Source organism: Astatotilapia calliptera, chromosome 11, assembly GCF_964374335.1.
Source record: "Astatotilapia calliptera chromosome 11, fAstCal68.1, whole genome shotgun sequence".
Classification (NCBI taxonomy): domain Eukaryota; kingdom Metazoa; phylum Chordata; class Actinopteri; order Cichliformes; family Cichlidae; genus Astatotilapia; species Astatotilapia calliptera.
This window is the reverse complement of record NC_137432.1, coordinates 14340434-14359251: the sequence shown is the minus strand read 5'-3', so window position 1 is coordinate 14359251 and position 18818 is coordinate 14340434. Positions and strand designations below refer to the sequence as shown.

At 39.9% G+C, this 18818-nt stretch overlaps 1 protein-coding gene across 1 annotated transcript; it reads left to right on the top strand.

The window, feature by feature from the left end:
• Positions 1-2902: 2902 nt before the first annotated feature.
• LOC113032041 (sulfotransferase 2B1-like) lies at positions 2903-6986 on the top strand. The gene is made up of 6 exons (XM_026184688.2): positions 2903-3200; positions 5167-5375; positions 5464-5590; positions 5677-5771; positions 6152-6332; positions 6453-6986. The coding sequence occupies exons 1-6, from the start codon at positions 3065-3067 to the stop codon at positions 6566-6568; spliced, it is 864 nt and encodes a 287-aa protein (XP_026040473.1). The 5' UTR covers positions 2903-3064; the 3' UTR covers positions 6569-6986.
• Positions 6987-18818: the final 11832 nt, after the last annotated feature.

Here is an 18818-nt window from a genome sequence, read left to right as displayed (position 1 = left end):
ACAATTAGGTTGCTTATGATTCTCCCCTTCAAAACCCTTGCCACATGATAAACACAAAAGACGCAACCAATGTATGTACAGTGGCACATTGTTATTCATGTACTATACAGTACAACACACACCAGAAACATTATCCCACCTCAGCATCTTGTCTTTGGTCTGGGTCAGGCCAGAGAATCTCATCCACATCACAGGCTATATTGGCCCCAGCCAGGCAGCGGGGGTAAAATCCTCTTGCATGCCTGATCCACCCCTGGCATGCATCTACTGATATGTCTAGGCAGGCTTCTTCCATGGCCTGAAGGAGGTGAACACGGACATAAGGTTCTCGGTCATACACTTTCCACCGACATGCCGAAAATAACTCCTCTATCGGGTTTAGAAAGGGAGAGTATGCAGGCAGAAAGATATTAGAAAACCTTGGGTTATTGGTAAACCAGTCACGAACCAGAGCAGCGCGATGGAAGCTGACGTTATCCCACACAACAACGTAGTGAGGCTGCTCTGGCTGTGCTGGTTCCCTGTAGTCCAGCTGGAACATATGTTGTCTTAAACCATCAAGAAAAGCAAGGAGAAGCATAGTGTTATAGGGTCCTAGTACGGCATGGCGGTGGAGTACCCCTCGTTGGCTGATGGCTGCGCACATAGTGACATTCCCCCCACGCTGACCAGGGACATTTACAATAGCCCGATGGCCAATTATGTTCCTCCCCCTTTTCCTTCTTTTGGTCAGGTGAAAACCTGCCTCATCCACAAAGATTATTTCATGGGGAACAGGCCGTCCTTCAATCTCAAAGATTCTCTGCAAAACACATAACACAGTAGAGTCAATCGGTACCCTGAACCACAGTTCAAGAGTGCTGAAATGGCAGCATAAACTGCCATGCTGTGATGGTACACAATACTTTATACAATATCCAAACTCATACCTGAACATATTCCACACGTTGGTTTTTCACTCTGTCAGTTTCGTTTGAAAGGGACTCGGTATGCCTGTTTCATCCGGAATTGATTCTTTCGGAGGATGCGGTCAATTGTGGAGAGGCTGATGGCATTTATGCCTCGAAAAAGATGATCATCCTCAATCACTCTCCTTTGAATCTCTTGCAGGCGGATTACATTATTTGCAATTACCATGTTTACAAGTTCCCTCTCTTGCTCCTCCGACAAAAGCCTTAACCTGCCTCCACCAGGTGGTCGTCTCTGTGTCCTACAAAAATAGAAGCACTCATTACTGTAACTGTCACACATTCATTTTACAGGCAAATAATGGAAACATACTGAAACTCAAGACACATAAGTTCAGTAACTTAAACGTTACTGTACAAAGCAGTCTTACTGCAAGTACACCTACCTGTTTTCCTCCCTGAAGGTTCTGATGATGGAGACAACAGTGAAGCGACTCAAATTTGGTTGTACTCGTTGCCCAGCCTCCCTCATAGTCATCCCATGGACAAGGACATGGTCAACTAAAGTGGCTCGAATTTCATCCGAGACTAACTGTCTTCGTGCCCTTGCTCTTCCCCTTCCTTGTCGCCGTCGTTCTCCACCTCCACCTCCTTCACCACGTCCTCCTCCTCCTCCACCTCTCCCTCCTCCTCCACCACCTTCCTGTTGTCCTAGACCACCTCCTCCTCCTCTTCCACCACGTCCTCCTCTTTCACCACGTCCTCCTCTTTCACCATGTCCTCTTCCTCCACCACGTCCTCCTCCTTCACCACGTCCTCCTCTTTCACCATGTCCTCTTCCTCCACCACGTCCTCCTCCGTCACCATGTCCTCTTCCTCCACCACGTCCTCCTCCTTCACCACGTCCTCTTTCTCCACCACGTCCTCTTCCTTTGCATCTCTTTGGATCCATTGTTTCAAACCTGAATGAGCTGACTTTGGCCCTTTTATCTATCCATCGCAGGTTCTGATTGGTGTGTGCTAAATTTTGACTCCTAGTGTTTCCACCTGGTTAATTGTGTGCTAATTGAGCTCAAGCTATGCTGACTTAAGTTAACATTATTGCATGCTAGTGCTTTCTAAATGACTACATGGTGTAAGCACTGTAAAATGTAGGGATTTGTGTGTAGAGTTTTGCAGTGACAGTTCACCAAATTTGAGTCATGTGTCAAAGCAGGGAATAGTGTTTATAGTTCAGGGAAATGGGTGAGCTTTTTGACCAATAGCGTTACGGTTTTGAAATTTTAGTTTAGAGGCCTGGTTATAGTGTTTAAGCAATCGAGAAAAACTGTAATACAGTCAGATCCAGTATACTAATAAAAAGATCACATGTGGACAAATAGGTCATCAAGGAGAGGAGCCCATTTTTCACGCAGGATTGTTTTTCGGTAAGAAAAAACTGAATAAAAAGGAGGACGTACAAAACGAATGGTATTCACTCATTTTTTGCTAGTTCAGCTCACACGGCCCAATTTTTTTCTGTCTCTCATTTGTTGTCCCTTGAGTCCAATAAAGCTGTCATTGTTGAAAAGGCACAATGGTCACAGACACAGACATAAACACAGGCACACACACTACTTGCTTTTACGAGCTTGCTGAACAACGCTGTAGTGTTTACACTGTCGTGCTACTTTGCTGCGGTTGTGAATTCCAGTGAGTCATATCAAGCCAGGCATTATACTAACACGGAATCACTCCAACTTTATGTCAAGACACAGAAAGGGAGAACATAACTTGATGATTACAACCCAACAAAATTTCAAAACCTATGACCAGTCAGTAATGTCTGCAGCATGAGGTTGTTTATGTTTTATTTTCTTTAAGTCAGTTTTACTACATAAAGCCAAGAGTAATCGAATAAAAAGACAGTATACTATTTGAGACCAACCCGTGGTCATTAGGTCTTGGCTTCAACCTCTGAAATATAAAAGCAGTTTGGAATACAAAGTTCCCTTTCAGGAAGGTATACGTACTTGGGGGAGAATGGTCCAATCATGCCAACTAGATTATTAAATAAGGAGGTGCTCAGGGAAAGGGCACTGACTACGTAACAGGAGAAAGTCTCTAACGAAGGATAGGAGAAAAGTACAGAAGACTCACTCATCCAGAGAACTGTCATGTCTGCCACTGAGTACATTAAGTACCACGGTCTCCTCCTGCCCCTGGAGGCCCACACCACGGAGAGCTTGGAGTATGCCCAAAATTTCTGTGTGGAAGACACTGATGTGTTTGCCATCACTTATCCGAAGTCAGGTATGTGTTTGTTCTCATATCTGTTGTCGCTTTTTAGCTTTTCTAGTTGTCTCTGATGGTTTTTGTTGATAAGCTTTAGTTTCCACATTTTATATATGGAGGAATTTATTCCTGTATATTTAAGAAATTTGTTTTGATGGCAGCAAAACATCTCAAAAAAGCTGAGATTTGGGCAAAAGAACACTGAAAAGGGAAGTGACACTAAAAATAATCACATGGAGGAGCATTTCAAAACTTATTTGGTTAATTAGCGACAGGTCGTCAGCAACATGACTTGGAATCAAAAGATCATCTCAGAGAGGCAGAGTTTCTCAAAAATGACGCTAGGCAGCGGTTCCTTTCTGAAAACAGCATTCACAAGTTGTGGAATGGTTTCAGAAAAATGTTCCTCAAATTAATGCCTGCATATCTGAAGGTGTGGGGGTCTGTGCTTATGGAGTGAGTGCTTGCACATCTGGAAAGGTGCCTTCAGAGCAGAAAAGTAACTTTTAGTTTAATTTTTCTGTGATTTTCTGCCTCTTTTTCTGTGATATCCTGCCTTTTTGGCCTAAAGGGACCACCCACCATTGGAGAGGAACTCCTCTAATAAGCACATCAGGGCTTAGGAGGGTAGCTCAAATAAGTCAAACGATATAGACCAAAAGCAAATATCCATTACAGAGCACATAAATGAACCGGCTTGGTCTCAGAAGGATATACAGGTTTCAGAGGAACATACACTGCCGTCCAGGCAATATCTTTTTCAGGGAAGGTCTTGCATATTTCAGCAACATAATGCTAAACCACACACTGCAGCTATTACAGCATGCTTTTATAGTAGAAGGTTCTACTTCAACTGGCTCCTTTCAGTATGGAAGAGTAGCAGCTCTACCCTGAGGCACAATCTCTAATGGAGAGACCAGCCTCCCTTCAGAGAAAGGCCATTTCTGCCAACTTTCTCAAACTTAGAGGTGCTGATTCTCATTCCCACCACTTCATACTCAGCTGTAAGACAGGACAGCAGGGGGGAAAGTGGGAATTTCTTGAAATTCAGAGATTATACATAATGTCCTTATTTATTTAAAAAACAAACTGGAGTATACTCTCTGTATCCCATTCAGAGGTTGCATGAAAATGCTATGCAGTTAAGTGAAGGCTCAACAAGTTAGCTTACTGTTTGTAATAATGCACCTTGTAGGACTGGTAGAGAGCAGACTGTGGGCTTCATGGTCAGTTTAACAGACAATGATGGTGGGAATATTATTAGTAGTCCACTCACTGAGCTTGACGTTTATAGCAGCTTCATACTCTGTAACATCTAGCATCTCTGTTGGCTAAATCCATGAACAACAGTGAATCTCAGAGCAGCAGCATACCTTAGCTGATCACAGCATGTACTCAAAGAAAAATCCTACTGGAGCTCACATTGGGAATTGTTCTTATGTGATTCTTTTCCCTATGCCCACCACTCCAACAGATCTTAGCATTCTCCCACCTACTAAATCCTAATGTAATGTTGGGCTACATAAATTTTTTCTGTTTACATGTTGATGCAAAGTCACCCATCTACAGTGCAGGCAGCAGCAACAAATGTAAGGCTGAGTTAGCTTAGCACAAAAATAGCTGGTAGAAATGTTTTTCAAAGAGCTGTTTTTTTTTATTTTTGTACTGAGGGTACATTTACATCCAGTATAAGTACACATGCTTTACGTATACTTGGTCAAAGAAGTTGAATCATCTGGACGACCCTTTCAAATTTTGATTTGTCAGACCTCTGGAAAATCTTTCACTTAAGTCTTTGTTAGATGAAGTCAGCCTCAAAGAAGACAACAGCCTTTCTGGATCTTTTTTCCCTTGCAGGGCAGGATGTTGTTTTGAAGTTGTGGTGCAATGACAAACTGTGTTCAATGGCATTGTTTCTCAGAAGGGTTCCTGAGCCCGGGCATAGTTTCCAATACAGATTGTTATTTCACTGTTATTTCTTCAGGTACAATCTGGATGCAGGAGATCCTCCCACTGGTGCTGAATGGGGGGGATCTGACCCCCATCCATACCATTCCTAACTGGGAGAGAGTCCCATGGCTAGAAGAGAAACAACTGGCACGGGTGGTGGATAAGCTGGCATCTCCACGGGCACTGGTCTCACATTTTCCATACAGCCTCATGCCCCCTTCCTTCTGTGCCTCCAAAGCAAAGGTAATGACTCTGTGTGATATTCCCAATTCATTCCTGATTATATAAGAGACTTTACACTCATTATGTTTTTGCACTCTTTCTGCTGTAGGTGATCTACGTCATGAGGAACCCAAAGGACATCATGGTGTCTTCATACTACTTCCACCAGATGGCTGGCTTCCTTGAGGATCCAGGAACCTTTGATGAGTTCATGGATAAATTTCTTGAGGGCAAAGGTCAGAGATCAAAACTGCACTTCTATTATCACCAGTAGAAGAGTGGTTGCATGTGAATGATTTGCCAATTTCTATCTTATTTGCAGTGATGTTTGGAAAATGGACAGACCACGTAAAGAGCTGGAGAAACAGTGAACTAGGAGACAGAATAATGTACATTACCTACGAAGAAATGGTTCAGGTAAAACACTTAAAAATTTTTTTGTTAACAACGTCTTCCATTGTTTTCCATGAAAGGAAAGCATAACAGATCACTGTACAGAACACTTTATCTTCGAGTATTGTGTTGTCAGTATGTCTGCAATATTCCCAATAGAAAAGGTTATTTTAATATTCTTGCTGTTAAAAAAACCCTCAAAGTTCATATTACGTTTGGACGTATAGTATTCAACTAATAAAACTCAGACTTTTTATCGTGCCAAAAATGTGAAGCTTAAATCACTCAAATCGCTGACCTTTCAAAGTATGATCTTAAAATGACTTCAGAATGAGCTTTCATTAAAAGCTAAATTTGAAAAACACACACTGTTTCACATAATATAACAACCGTGTTTCTTCCAGGACCTGCCTGCATCACTCAGGCATATCTCCGATTTTCTGGGCTGTAATCTGACTGAGGAAGTCATTCAGAAGATAGCAGAGCATTGTTCTTTCAAGAGCATGCAGAACAACAACATGTCCAACTTCAGTCTAATCCCCAAGGTGTACATGGACAGTGACAAGTCTCCTTTTCTAAGAAAAGGCGAGTTTCCATATCTTCTATCAAAAGTGTATTTTTAGATTTCTTCCCAGAATCAATTTCTTTTCTCATCAGATGTTTTTATGTTTATGTGACTCAAGCTTGACATGTTTTTGTTGTCAGGTATTGCTGGAGACTGGAAAAACCACTTCAGCTCAGAGCAACTGACCCGATTCACCTCTGTGATTTCCAAAGAGCTGGAGGGTGAGAGCTTCTCTCTGCCATGGAGCCTGGATTGACCACCATAGAGATCAGGAGTGGCAAAAATCCTGGCCTGTTATTTCAGACCAAGTAATTCATGCTAACTGAGCCAATATTCTTAAACTTATTTATGGTTTCAATATTAGGACCATGAGTAAATAGCATTAGAAGTAGCAACATTTATTCACATGTCTTCTAATACAATTAAACCAGGATTCAGAAGCCTCACTGAGTCCATTAAAGTTCTCATAACTGGCATGCTTTAAATTAAATGGAGACTATTTATAGATACAGATAAAACTAGCTTGACAAAATATTTAGTGTATCCTGATATAAATCTGAAGCCACAAGCACTGGACATTAAAGATTGTACAATTTGTGCTGATTTACCCACAAGGAAATACTGTTGCAACATTTGAATTCCTCACAAATTAAAGTGAGATTTTTATACCTCTATACTGCTGTTTTAATTTTATTTTCCAGTTCACATAATATGCTGAAATCTGTCATTTTTTAGTAAGCACTTTTTAACTTATTTTTATCTCTAATAATTATTTACATCTTCATTATTTTAATATGTTATTTTTTGGAGGGGGGAATTGAATAACTACTTTAGATTTAACTTTAAAAAAAAAAAAAAGTAAAAAATTATAATTTGCCCAGTGAGTCTAAACTCATGCACTAAAATGTACTATGTGAATACTTAATTTCTGTTACTTTGGTATTATTTAATCATAAAATACAGGTTATCGCTTATTTGTGTGATAATTTAACAGAAATGATGCCTAGCAAGAGGAGTAAAAATATAAATCTGATGTCTGAATGTACTGAAAAATGTTGGTAAAGTCCTTCAGATTAAAAAAACCATTTTTTTTCAGGACCATTTCTTTTTAGGCTAATAAAATTGGTGTAAGAATTTATAATCTGATGTAGTCTCAGCCTTCACTGATAAATGATGGCTTTTCCACAGCCATAGCAGAGATGCTTTTATTTAGAGTAGCTCTTAATGTAAACCAGGTGTTATTACTTTAAGTGTAATATACTTAATTAAAAAAATAATGCAGGGCAACTTTAAAGGAAAACGTGTTACAAGAACAGTCTAGAATCTAGATTTTAGATTTATTGTTATGTATGGTCATTCTTGGACATTTTCTTTACTGCACCCTGTGAACTCCTAGATTGCACACTTGTTCTTTGTTTACCTCAACTTTGGACTAAATGAAGAAAAGGCTCAGTACACCTGGAACTCAGTGTAATTGGCAATCAAAAAATATAGTTAAACATTACATGAGCGATTACAGACTTTGCACCACATAGCGTGCACTTCATCTACTCATAATGCACCAGATCAGTACCAGATGAGGAGTCTCGTAATACCTGATCCAGCTCGAATTTGAGCCAAATGTGCACAAATTTTATTAGATTAGAACGTTCAGTGTTATTCAAATCATATTCCTTTTAGAAACTATTGAACAACAAAACAGTAAAATGGGAGACAACAGTGGAGAAAAGTTAGCTTTTTTAAAAGTATCTATTTTAAGATAAATGAACATATTTGTACATTTTGTTTAATTAATTAATAATTTATTCTGAAAATATATAAATTTTTAACAGCATTTATTTTAAAAACTCAAATACAAAATGAAATGTTGCTTTCATTTTACAAGTAAGAAAGGGCAAGCAACAACAAAAAACAACACAAAACTGTACATTTATTATTAAAATTTCACACAAACACACAAATAAAATGCAATTGTTCAACACTAAACAGATCAAACAGGATCTGTGCAGGATTGGATCAAGAATGATACATACACTCCTAACAATCTAGCACAATTCGACATTCCTTCAATTCCTCACATTTAAACCCATTTAAAATATTTTCTAATATGGCATCAGACATGCCAAAGTAGAAAACAATGTGGCAGCAACTTTAGGTTAAGGCTTCTTTGGCTTTTTGGTGTTCTTTGGGACCTCCACGATCACCAGCGGAGAGCAAAACAGTCGAGTTCAGTATCTGCTGCACTTGCAGACGAGTGGTTCTTCCACACAGCTCCTGTGAAGACAAAGCATGTACCGTTTGACAAACATACCCAACATTCCAAAGTGAAGTTCATTCATTGATGGCTCTGCTGAAATGTGGAACATTGAAGAGTTAAACACATAAATGAGGTAAATACAAATTTAATACGGTTAAAATCAGACAATCGTATAAGCCACAACCACCTCACTACACAGTTATCATGGTCCTGGGTCAGTGATCGAGTGTTTTCTGTATTATTATTATTATTATTCTGTGATTTCATCATGGTTTATGATTAGTAGTGGTTTAGTTCACTTTTAATGTTAATTATGTTGTTCGCCCCTGTCAGTCGTGTCTCTCGTCATTCCTGTCCCTGTGTCCCACGTTTCCTCTGTTCTGTATCAAGTCTGTGCCTGTTGTGTGTTTCCTGTTTTACTTTGAAAGTCTGTGTCTCATGTCAGTGTTGTTTCCCTTGTCTCGTCAGGTCTAATTTCTCCCAGCATGTTTCCCTCCTGTCGCCCATTCCCTGATTACTCCAGTTTGTATTTAAGCCCTTTGTTTTCCACGCCTTGTGTTGTGTTGTGACGGCTGTGAAAGCTGCCGTTTTAAATTCATGCCTTTGTGTTCTGTGAGTCCTGCATTTAGGTCCAATCTCCTGCCTGCACATTTACACAGCACATGATATCATGACAGCAGTAGCATTTGTTAGAGGATGGAACCACAGGTACATGTAGGTGAGCTGTTTTGCTGAGCTGCTCTCCAGGACTAATCAGTTTCACTATCGGTGTCAGTATCACCAAAGATGAGTCTACCAAACAAGCCTTGTTACTTTTAAGCATGGATAATTGAAACGTTTGCTTCATTTATGACTACCGATAAATCAGTGATGAAACTACAATAATCAAGAATTGCTGACATTTCAAATACTCGTCAGTCTAATCTAAGAAGCCCTGGGTGATTTGGCCTCAAAAGCACAAAAACAGTCCAGTACTGGACTTTATCTGTTCTTTTTTTATATGGAGTTGCCATGTGCTTTCGTAAAGTGAACTAAGAGAATAAAATACACACACATTAATGCTGTTTATGACACATTTAAAGCCATATAAACGTTGACATATATCTCCATAGACTTGTTGAATTAAGTGGTTAAATGATTTTAAAACTGTCTGTCTCTAAATAATTCCTAAAGATTTTCTCTCTTCTCTGGGACCAAACCTCGGTTTTCTCTGGCTGGCCGGCAGAGCCTGCAGGCTCATCGCCACAACCTCCTAGGGCTTCTGCAACATAGTGGCTGGGTGACGCCCTTCCAGGGCTCCCCTCTTTGTATTTGTACCCGAATACAAAGGGACAAAGACTAGACTCTGGGTTATTAGCTTACTGCAAGATAAATTAATTAATTAATAAAATAAACTACCTAATGAAAAGAGCAAATATAACAAACATGCCACCTCATGTGCAAGTGAAAGATGTGAGGGGAAGGGAGTGCAGTCCTTATTAATGATAATCTGTACCACTTGATTTCACTTAAGGTAAACAGGAACAAAGGTGCCAATCAGAGACAAGGAAATGTGGACAGGAAGTAACTAAAGCCAATTCAAGCCCAGGATCATATTAATGTGGATTCACTCCAACTTGATGTGAGGATACAGAGAGGCATAATGTTGTTGATAATGTGTTTCCTTCAAATAGCAGTTTGCAGTATTACATTGTTCATTATTGTTCATTATTTTTTCCCTTTAAGTAAAGGGAAAAAGACACAACTGGCAGTCCAGCACACATTGCTAATACCACTGAGAACATTAACTACCACACCCTCCTCCACCTCCTCCACACATTGGACAGCTCAGAGCAGCAATAAAATGTTCTGTCTGGCAGACCCTGATTCCCATTGTTTCAAATGGTTTTTGCAGCTTCACTTTTGCTGATAAACTTTATTTTTCACATTTTATATACATGTCAACGTCTCGGATAAAACAAAAATGAAATTAGCTAACAAAATTATATGATTTGCAAATCACATAAGCCCATGTTTTACAAAATATTAAGCATATCAAAAGTTTAAAATGAGGAAATGCACCATCTTATGAAAAAATAAAGTGATTTTGAATATGTTGGCAGAAGTGCTTTGACAGCTGTTTCTTTTTAGTACCTAAAAGCTATTTTTCTTCAAACTGTCAATAAGACAATTATGAGATTACATTTTATACAGCTTTCTAACTTTTTAAAAATGGTAACAGATGTTCAATAATAAATTACTGAGATGTTCAGTGGTTCAAATTCAGTGGTCATGTTTTGGTTTTATGAAGATGCAACAGATGCCTATAGTTTCTACCTGAAAGCATCTCAGATGACACTGGAGGCCAGCAGTGTTACACATAAACTGGGTAGCTGAGTAAGTTTAGTTTGGTCTGTGGGTTTTGTGCTTCATTACAGGTCTTTGAAAAGAATTTAATGACATGCGAGAGAAATAGCTGTCACAGCATTATTCATGCCCTCATGATCATGGTGCAATCAGCCGCTTTTAGTTTAATATAAAAAAATTGAGATAATTAGTAATAGATTAGATACATTTTGACTGCCAGATGAAACAAAGACAGAGAGGGAGTTCTGGAACAATTAAACTCTTTACTATGTCGATATGTCAGCTACTTCAGATCAAGTATCTACTGTTAACTGACTCAAAATTCTTAGATTTAACCCCCCCCCCCCCCCCCAAAAAAAACCCCAACAAAAACTGCTGCTCCAAATTATTACTAAACTTAACAATGATTTGATTCAACCAGTAGATGGCAGCCAAGTATCCTCATGAACAAAGCACAGTAACCAGCTCCTCATAAAACACAGACACAGTGGCTCATCATGATGCTTTTGTGCCCTAATATAACAGCGTGAAAAACAGTAAAATGAAAAGAAAAACAAAAGAAACAAGAAATCATTTTGCAAAATGAAACCTTTTATTAAATAAAATACCATTGTGTGTGTTTCTACTGTTTTCAATCTGTTTTCTTAAACCTTTTGTGTTTTGTTATATATATTTGTTATATTTTTTTGTGTATTTGCATATTTTGTTCTTGTTATTTGCACCTAAGGGGCCTCCACGAGCAAGGCAAAGTAAAAGAAGCCAAACTCAAGTGAGCTGAACGTGACAAAAATGTATTTTTTGCAGAACTGTGCAAACCAATTCACATGAATATATAATACTATTAATAACATTGTGCAAAAGAAGGCTTACAGAACAGAACGCAGACAAAACGAATACAACAGTTTTATATATAAATGAATAAACCAAATCCTTCCTAACTTGTATCAGCTCTATACACTAACAGATTTTGTTACAGAGAAACTCTGAGTTAAAGAGTTTCTTTTTCAAGTTTGTAATAAAAACAAAAACAACCAAACAAATTAAATATTTAACCAACAAAACCATTTTATGCATAATACTGCACATTTTCTAAATCGTGCATAACATATTACCAAGTTGTTACCAGTTATAAGTTCATTAATTATCAAAAACTCAAACAACACTAGATATTGAATTTCTATTAATTTGGTTCCACAAATCAGTGCAATCTTACTAGTCATCATAAAATAGACTTAATTTCTGTTCCTGTTTATTTAATAAATCTATTTTTATTCTTTGGTGTAAATGCTAAAGAATAAAAATAGAGTTTGATATAAATATATACTTGTGTGTATTTTTTAAACAAATCAACATAAATTATCTTCTCTTTATAACTTAATTTCATACCACTGCCACTCTAACTGTCCCATGCAGCCTGTGGGTTGTTTGCAGTACGTGGGCACATACACGTTCAGCATCTTCGCCACATGATGGGCCCTCTTCCTGACTAAACCAAAACTAATAGTATGTTCATATTTGTAACTTTTTCATTTTGGCCTACGTTTTGTTTTTCCGTTGGCATAAAACACGATGGAGCCACTCCAGTTATATCCTGCATTATCCATTGGAAGGAACATTTAATTTGTCAAGTTTTCATCAGTGACTATCATTTAAGAATTAACTTAAAATACATTTATCCATTACGCTCAAGATTTCTAAGTTTATTTTCTGATATTTATTTTTGTGAGACGTTTTTTCCCTCTGTATCTGCTAAATGCAAACATAGACTTTAGCAATCATTGACTCAAACTACTAAATTACTTTAAAAAAAATGTTGATGCACTCTCCTTAATTATTGCCTATTGTCCTTCAGTTTTTTCTGATGTTTCTTTTTTTACATAGTTAAAGTTAAGTTAAAGTAGTTTCTGGAACAGCTTCTCTGCATGTGCCTCTCCCCAGAGTTCTGACACTATTTCAATTACATGGTGGCCTTTTGTCCCCAGGGGAAGAATTGGGTGTGTGTGGATCTCAAAAAGTAAATGATGTGCTCTAGGACACCCACCTCGCTGCCGCCTTGTACCCGCTGGTCCTGCCCTGGGCTGCCCACAGGATGCTATCCTGCTTTGATGCTCTCATCATACACACACACACAGCATACAGTACACAAGATAACTAATAGTCCCTTAGAAGATCCTGTAATCTTAATAAAGTTTGCGACAAGCAGCCAGCATAGTCTTCCTTAGTGTGTTGACTTCCATCACCCAGAGCACTGTTCACACCAATCAAATGATTTTGCATTAAAGGTGTTTTTGACCAGCCTAAAAATGACAAAACTGTTTTTGTCCAAAAATAATTTGGACAAAGTTGCTTTGAAATAACATCTAGCAGAAACAATTAACTGGAATAGATGTAAATGTGAGCCTGTGATGTGGCCCCCCCCCCCCCCCCCCCCCCCCCGCCCCGTTAAACAAGTGGTTGTCTACAAAAGTATCTTGCTGTTGTCTTTATAAGACACATGCCGCCAGCCCTCCCTAGGGTCATATAGCCTGCTGTAGACATCTGCAGATAGACCAGTGATAGCATACAGTGCATCTAAGCATCCGCCCAGTCTGTATGACCCAGTCCCTGTCACTGTTGCGTGTTGTGTGGCATATGTTACAGGCCGCTACCATTCATCACAAATACAAAGTGGGTGTTTCTCCATAGCTCCATTTTTATTAATTTAGAGCTTATGTGCATTTGATGCTTGAGACTGTTCATGCGCTCTCTGGTTTTTATACCTAATGCTTGCATCTCGCTTACACTTATCTCTCTGTGCTCTCCTTTATTGTCTTTCCCTTCACCCCTACACCAATCACAGCACTGCCTGTCACTGAGTCTGACTCTCCCAGAGGTCTCCTCGTGTTAAAAAGGGATTCTTCCTTCCCACAGTCGCCAAGTGCTTGTTTATAGCTAATTGTTGGATTGCAACGATTTTCTCGCTAAACCTTATGACAAAAACCACCCTGAATTTGACTGTTATTGTGAACTGCTGGCATATAAATACGATTGAATTTCACTCAGTTATCTACATATTTCTTCTCTGTTCCTCTGTTGCCACTGTTAAAACAGCACTCCTCTATCTCAGACATCTGGTCATAAACTCATAAACAGGTAGTTAGCATTTGCAGATATATGAAAACTTAAATTTCACAGACACACACACACACTCACATAGACGAACATACTCCTCAGTCACGCCCCACCCAGGGTGTCTGCACAGTTCCGGGCCGTGGGGCAATTAGGAATAATGGCAGGAAGCTAGTTAGTGTTATCTCATGTCACGGCGGCCTCCACTGGCACTGAAAGACCCGGGACCGGTCACGTAGAGACACAGACAGTCAGACAGGGAGCCTGGACAGAAAGAGTAGGAGGAAGAGGAGGCGGAACTGTAAGAGAGCCCTTGGGCAAATGGCCTAAAAGGACACCAATATTATTATTATCATCCACTGGGCTGTATGTTAAATTAGAAGTCACACTTGAAAAAACCAAGTTTTGTCCCAAAGAGTCTTCTAATGTGAAGATAAAATTTAAAATCCACACGTTCACATATCAATAAGCTCATAGTCCAGCGCAAAGGGTTCCAGAAATTTGGCAAAAGTGACCTAATGTCTCATCTATGTGCCACTGCTTCGTCTGCAGTGTGGCTCCTGGCTGCAGTTAAGATGTCTTTCTATTGTTTCAGCAGCACGTTCCATTTCCTGTATGCATGACACTGTGCACATGCCTAGGACTACGTGGGTGTGTTTTGATGGGGGGCGACAGGGATGACGGTAGGAGTAACGCTGAAAAAACGTAAGAGGATGTGGTCAGGGAGGTCCAAAAAAGACTAAAGAAAATAAACAAAAAAATCCCTGAATGAGGCTCAGGCACAACAAACAGTCACGTTCACCAGCTTCAGGTCACATCATCAGACTGGCAGGCACACAGTGCTTGGAGAAGTCATGCTTCTGCAAGATATGTGTCAAGATCTGGCATTAATGTGGTATGGATTAATAAATTAGCAATGCTATGAGTGGGCTGTTGCTGAGAAGAAACATGCTGACGACATAAAGACAATTTTTAAAAATCCTATAAAAGTAATTTTGACAAATATGCCTTGTCTATGTGAATCCATAGTCTGTGTTCCACTACAGATTTTATCAGAAGGTTTATCGATGCTGACACTGGCCTGTTGTTGTGGACACAAATCTGTTGTGCGGAGTGAACTTTCATATCTCTTTGCGGCAATCTGTACTGAGTTTACTATGTATGAAAGTGTGGGGAATAAAGTGAGCTTACCGAATGTGTTTATTTGTCAGATCTTCTCTTTTCCCTTTTATCGTCGCACCATTTCAACAAAAGAAAAGGCCTCTGTCAATAGAAGAGGCCGAGATAAGACCGCAAAATACCCCAACAAACGATTTACAGTAATGCCGCATGTTACGTGCCAGTTTGCAAACACTGTCTTTAAAGTACATGAAGGTCACTGTTGCCACTATAATGAACTTCCTACGTATAAATCTGTCGTGTTTGTGCTGATTGTTGCTAATCTGCAATAATCTAAGTGGGATGACTTTCCAAACCTTCAGTGAAGCCTGTGCTCGCAAGTTCCCGACTGTATAAAGATCCGCTCTTTATTTTTTCTCACTCTGTCCAGATCAGAGCTTAAAAAGCAGTTGTTTGTCAGAAAGCATCCTTAACGGAAACCCTAGTAAAATATCAGCCACTGCCAAAGCGCACTGTTTGGACATGTGTTCATTCACTCATGTAATGGCAAAAAAATAAACTATAAGACAAATAAACAGGCCTCTATTTTGGTAAAGTTTGTATTTGAGTTAAGAAACTGGGCTGGAATTGAAAACTTCCCACCAATTAACAATGTCAGCGTTTGGGTTATTTATTGTTTTATAAGCAAACTTTTTTTTCCCCCAAATGGCCAAATGATTAAATTTGAATGACCTCAGAATAAATGTGTGATTGAAATTCATCCAATGGCCAAGGCCAAACTGAGCCCATGCGTACGCTGCTGCAGAAGCTGCTTGTAGATAGGTATGTCCCTCTGTTTGTGTGCAAAAATAGCTGATTAGACTAAAGATGTTTAATTTTAGATGAACTGTCTTCAGAGCAGCCTACCATCTGTCTTCCTTCTATTGTTGTGGCTGATTGTATTTTGAATTTCAGTGACGTACAGTAGCATCGGCAGGCTCAGCTATAGTAAAACTAATTCCAGGGGAGTGGCTCCCAATCACAGACTGATGATGGATTGTGTGAGTGAGGAAGAATAGTGAATTTCTGAATAATAACAATGCTAAATACTTTTCACTCGTTTGAAAGCATGCCTGATATGCTGACTTCTTTAAGAAGAAAATATCTTGATGTTCTATCAGGAAACAGCTCTATTTTTAAGTTAAAATAAACAAAATGTAAAATGATGTAACTGCAATGCTCTGATGTTGGGTTTTTTAAAAAAAAATCACAGCAAGGAAACTTCACCGTCTCATCTGCAGCTGGATCTGCCAGAGTGGGTCTGGATGTTCTCGATGTTCAGATGAAAGCTCTGGTGAGAGACTTTATGGCGACATCCAAGATTGTTTAGACTGTGGGGCTGTTTGATGAGCGACATGGCTTTGGCTGAAAAACCATTTCTTACAGTACTTTGTTTAGTCAATACATTTTAAGAAAAACATCTAAATATTTCCTGTTGCCCGTCTGGGGTCACTGGAGTGTAACTATAGTGCTTTACCTCTGACCCAAATCTTTCGTGATATCACATCTCATCAGAGAAAACCAAGCAATCAAATATTAGAAGGTCATGAGTATCACCTGTCTTTGTCCTCTGTGTATTCACTATGAGTTTCCTGTATGGCAAAAGAGGTCAGGAAGAGAGGAGCACCGAGCAGGAAACTGTGTGGGTGTGTTACTCCCATTACGACCTGGAGAAATGTGGAGGTGCAGGGTCGCACAAGATGCTGGATGAGTTCAGAATAGCCACACACAATGCACGTAAAAGTGGTATACACACAGACAGCCCACTGCGGTGTTTGTTTATTAGGTATTTATGTGACAACAATGGCTGGTGTAAACAGGGTGTCATGACCTCAGGGCATCTTTCTGTCTGTATTTCTGTGTATAAATACACTTTGTATAAATTTAGCAAGACGCTGCAATACTATCACTATCACTTCTTTTGTTTAGAGCCCGGTCCAGCGTTATTTTAGTAACAATGGCTGTGTCGCAATTCAGGGTCTGGATCCTTTGGAGGCCGCATTTGAAGGCCGATTATTTCACAGCGATGCGATGAAGGCGGTCCAAATTGGAAGGTTGCTCCAAATGTGGCCGACAAATGCATCCTTCATTGCCCGAATTTGAAGGATGGGTTGGGTGTCCTCCGTGGTTTGAACACCCGGTCAGCTATTGACCTGACTGGGTGGTCAAGGCTCACTAGAGCCGGCGAGAACAGCGAACTCCTGGCACATCATTTTCAAACCCTGCGCGGTCTTTATCTACTCAGGTTATAGATAAGTCACTTAGAACTTAAAAATGTCATTGTTTGGCTTTTTTAAGTGTTTTATGAGTAAATTGGTTTGGCTGAGATTAAAGTTATAGTTTTTACACAGCTGAATAGACGTCAAACAGAAAACTGATTAAACAGAAGTGTGAGATGGTCGAGAATTTGCTCCAATGTCCTGTTACATTGGGGCAAAAAAGTATTTAGTCAGCCACCGATTGTGCAAGTTCCCCCACCTAAAATGATGACAGAGGTCAGTAATTTGCACCAGAGGTACACTTCAACTGTGAGAGACAGAATGTGAAAAAAAAATCCATGAATCCACATGGTAGGATTTGTAAAGAATTTATTCGTAAATCAGGGTGGAAAATAAGTATTTGGTCAATAACAAAAATACAACTCAATACTTTGTAACATAACCTTTGTTGGCAATAACAGAGGTCAAACGTTTACTATAGGTCTTTACCAGGTTTGCACACACAGTAGCTGGTATTTTGGCCCATTCCTCCATGCAGATCTTCTCGAGAGCAGTGATGTTTTGGGGCTGTCGCCGAGCAACACGGACTTTCAACTCCCACCACAGATTTTCTATGGGGTTGAGGTCTGGAGACTGGCTAGGCCACTCCAGGACTTTCAAATGCTTCTTACGGAGCCACTCCTTTGTTGCCCGGGCGGTGTGTTTTGGATCATTGTCATGTTGGAAGACCCAGCCTCGTTTCATCTTCAAAGTTCTCATTGATGGAAGGAGGTTTTGGCTCAAAATCTCACGATACATGGCCCCATTCATTCTGTCCTTAACACGGATCAGTCGTCCTGTCCCCTTGGCAGAAAAACAGCCCCATAGCATGATGTTTCCACCCCCATGCTTCACAGTAGGTATGGTGTTCTTGGGATGCAACTCAGTATTCTTCTTCCTCCAAACACGACGAGTTGAGTTTATACCAAAAAGTTCTACTTTGGTTTCATCTGACCACATGACATTCTCCCAATCCTCTGCTGTATCATCCATGTGCTCTCTGGCAAACTTCAGACGGGCCTGGACATGCGCTGGCTTCAGCAGCGGAACACGTCTGGCACTGCGGGATTTGATTCCCTGCCGTTGTAGTGTGTTACTGATGGTGACCTTTGTTACTTTGGTCCCAGCTCTCTGCAGGTCATTCACCAGGTCCCCCCGTGTGGTTCTGGGATCTTTGCTCACCGTTCTCATGATCATTTTGACCCCACGGGATGAGATCTTGCGTGGAGCCCCAGATCGAGGGAGATTATCAGTGGTCTTGTATGTCTTCCATTTTCTGATGATTGCTCCCACAGTTGATTTTTTCACACCAAGCTGCTTGCCTATTGTAGATTCACTCTTCCCAGTCTGGTGCAGGTCTACAATACTTTTCCTGGTGT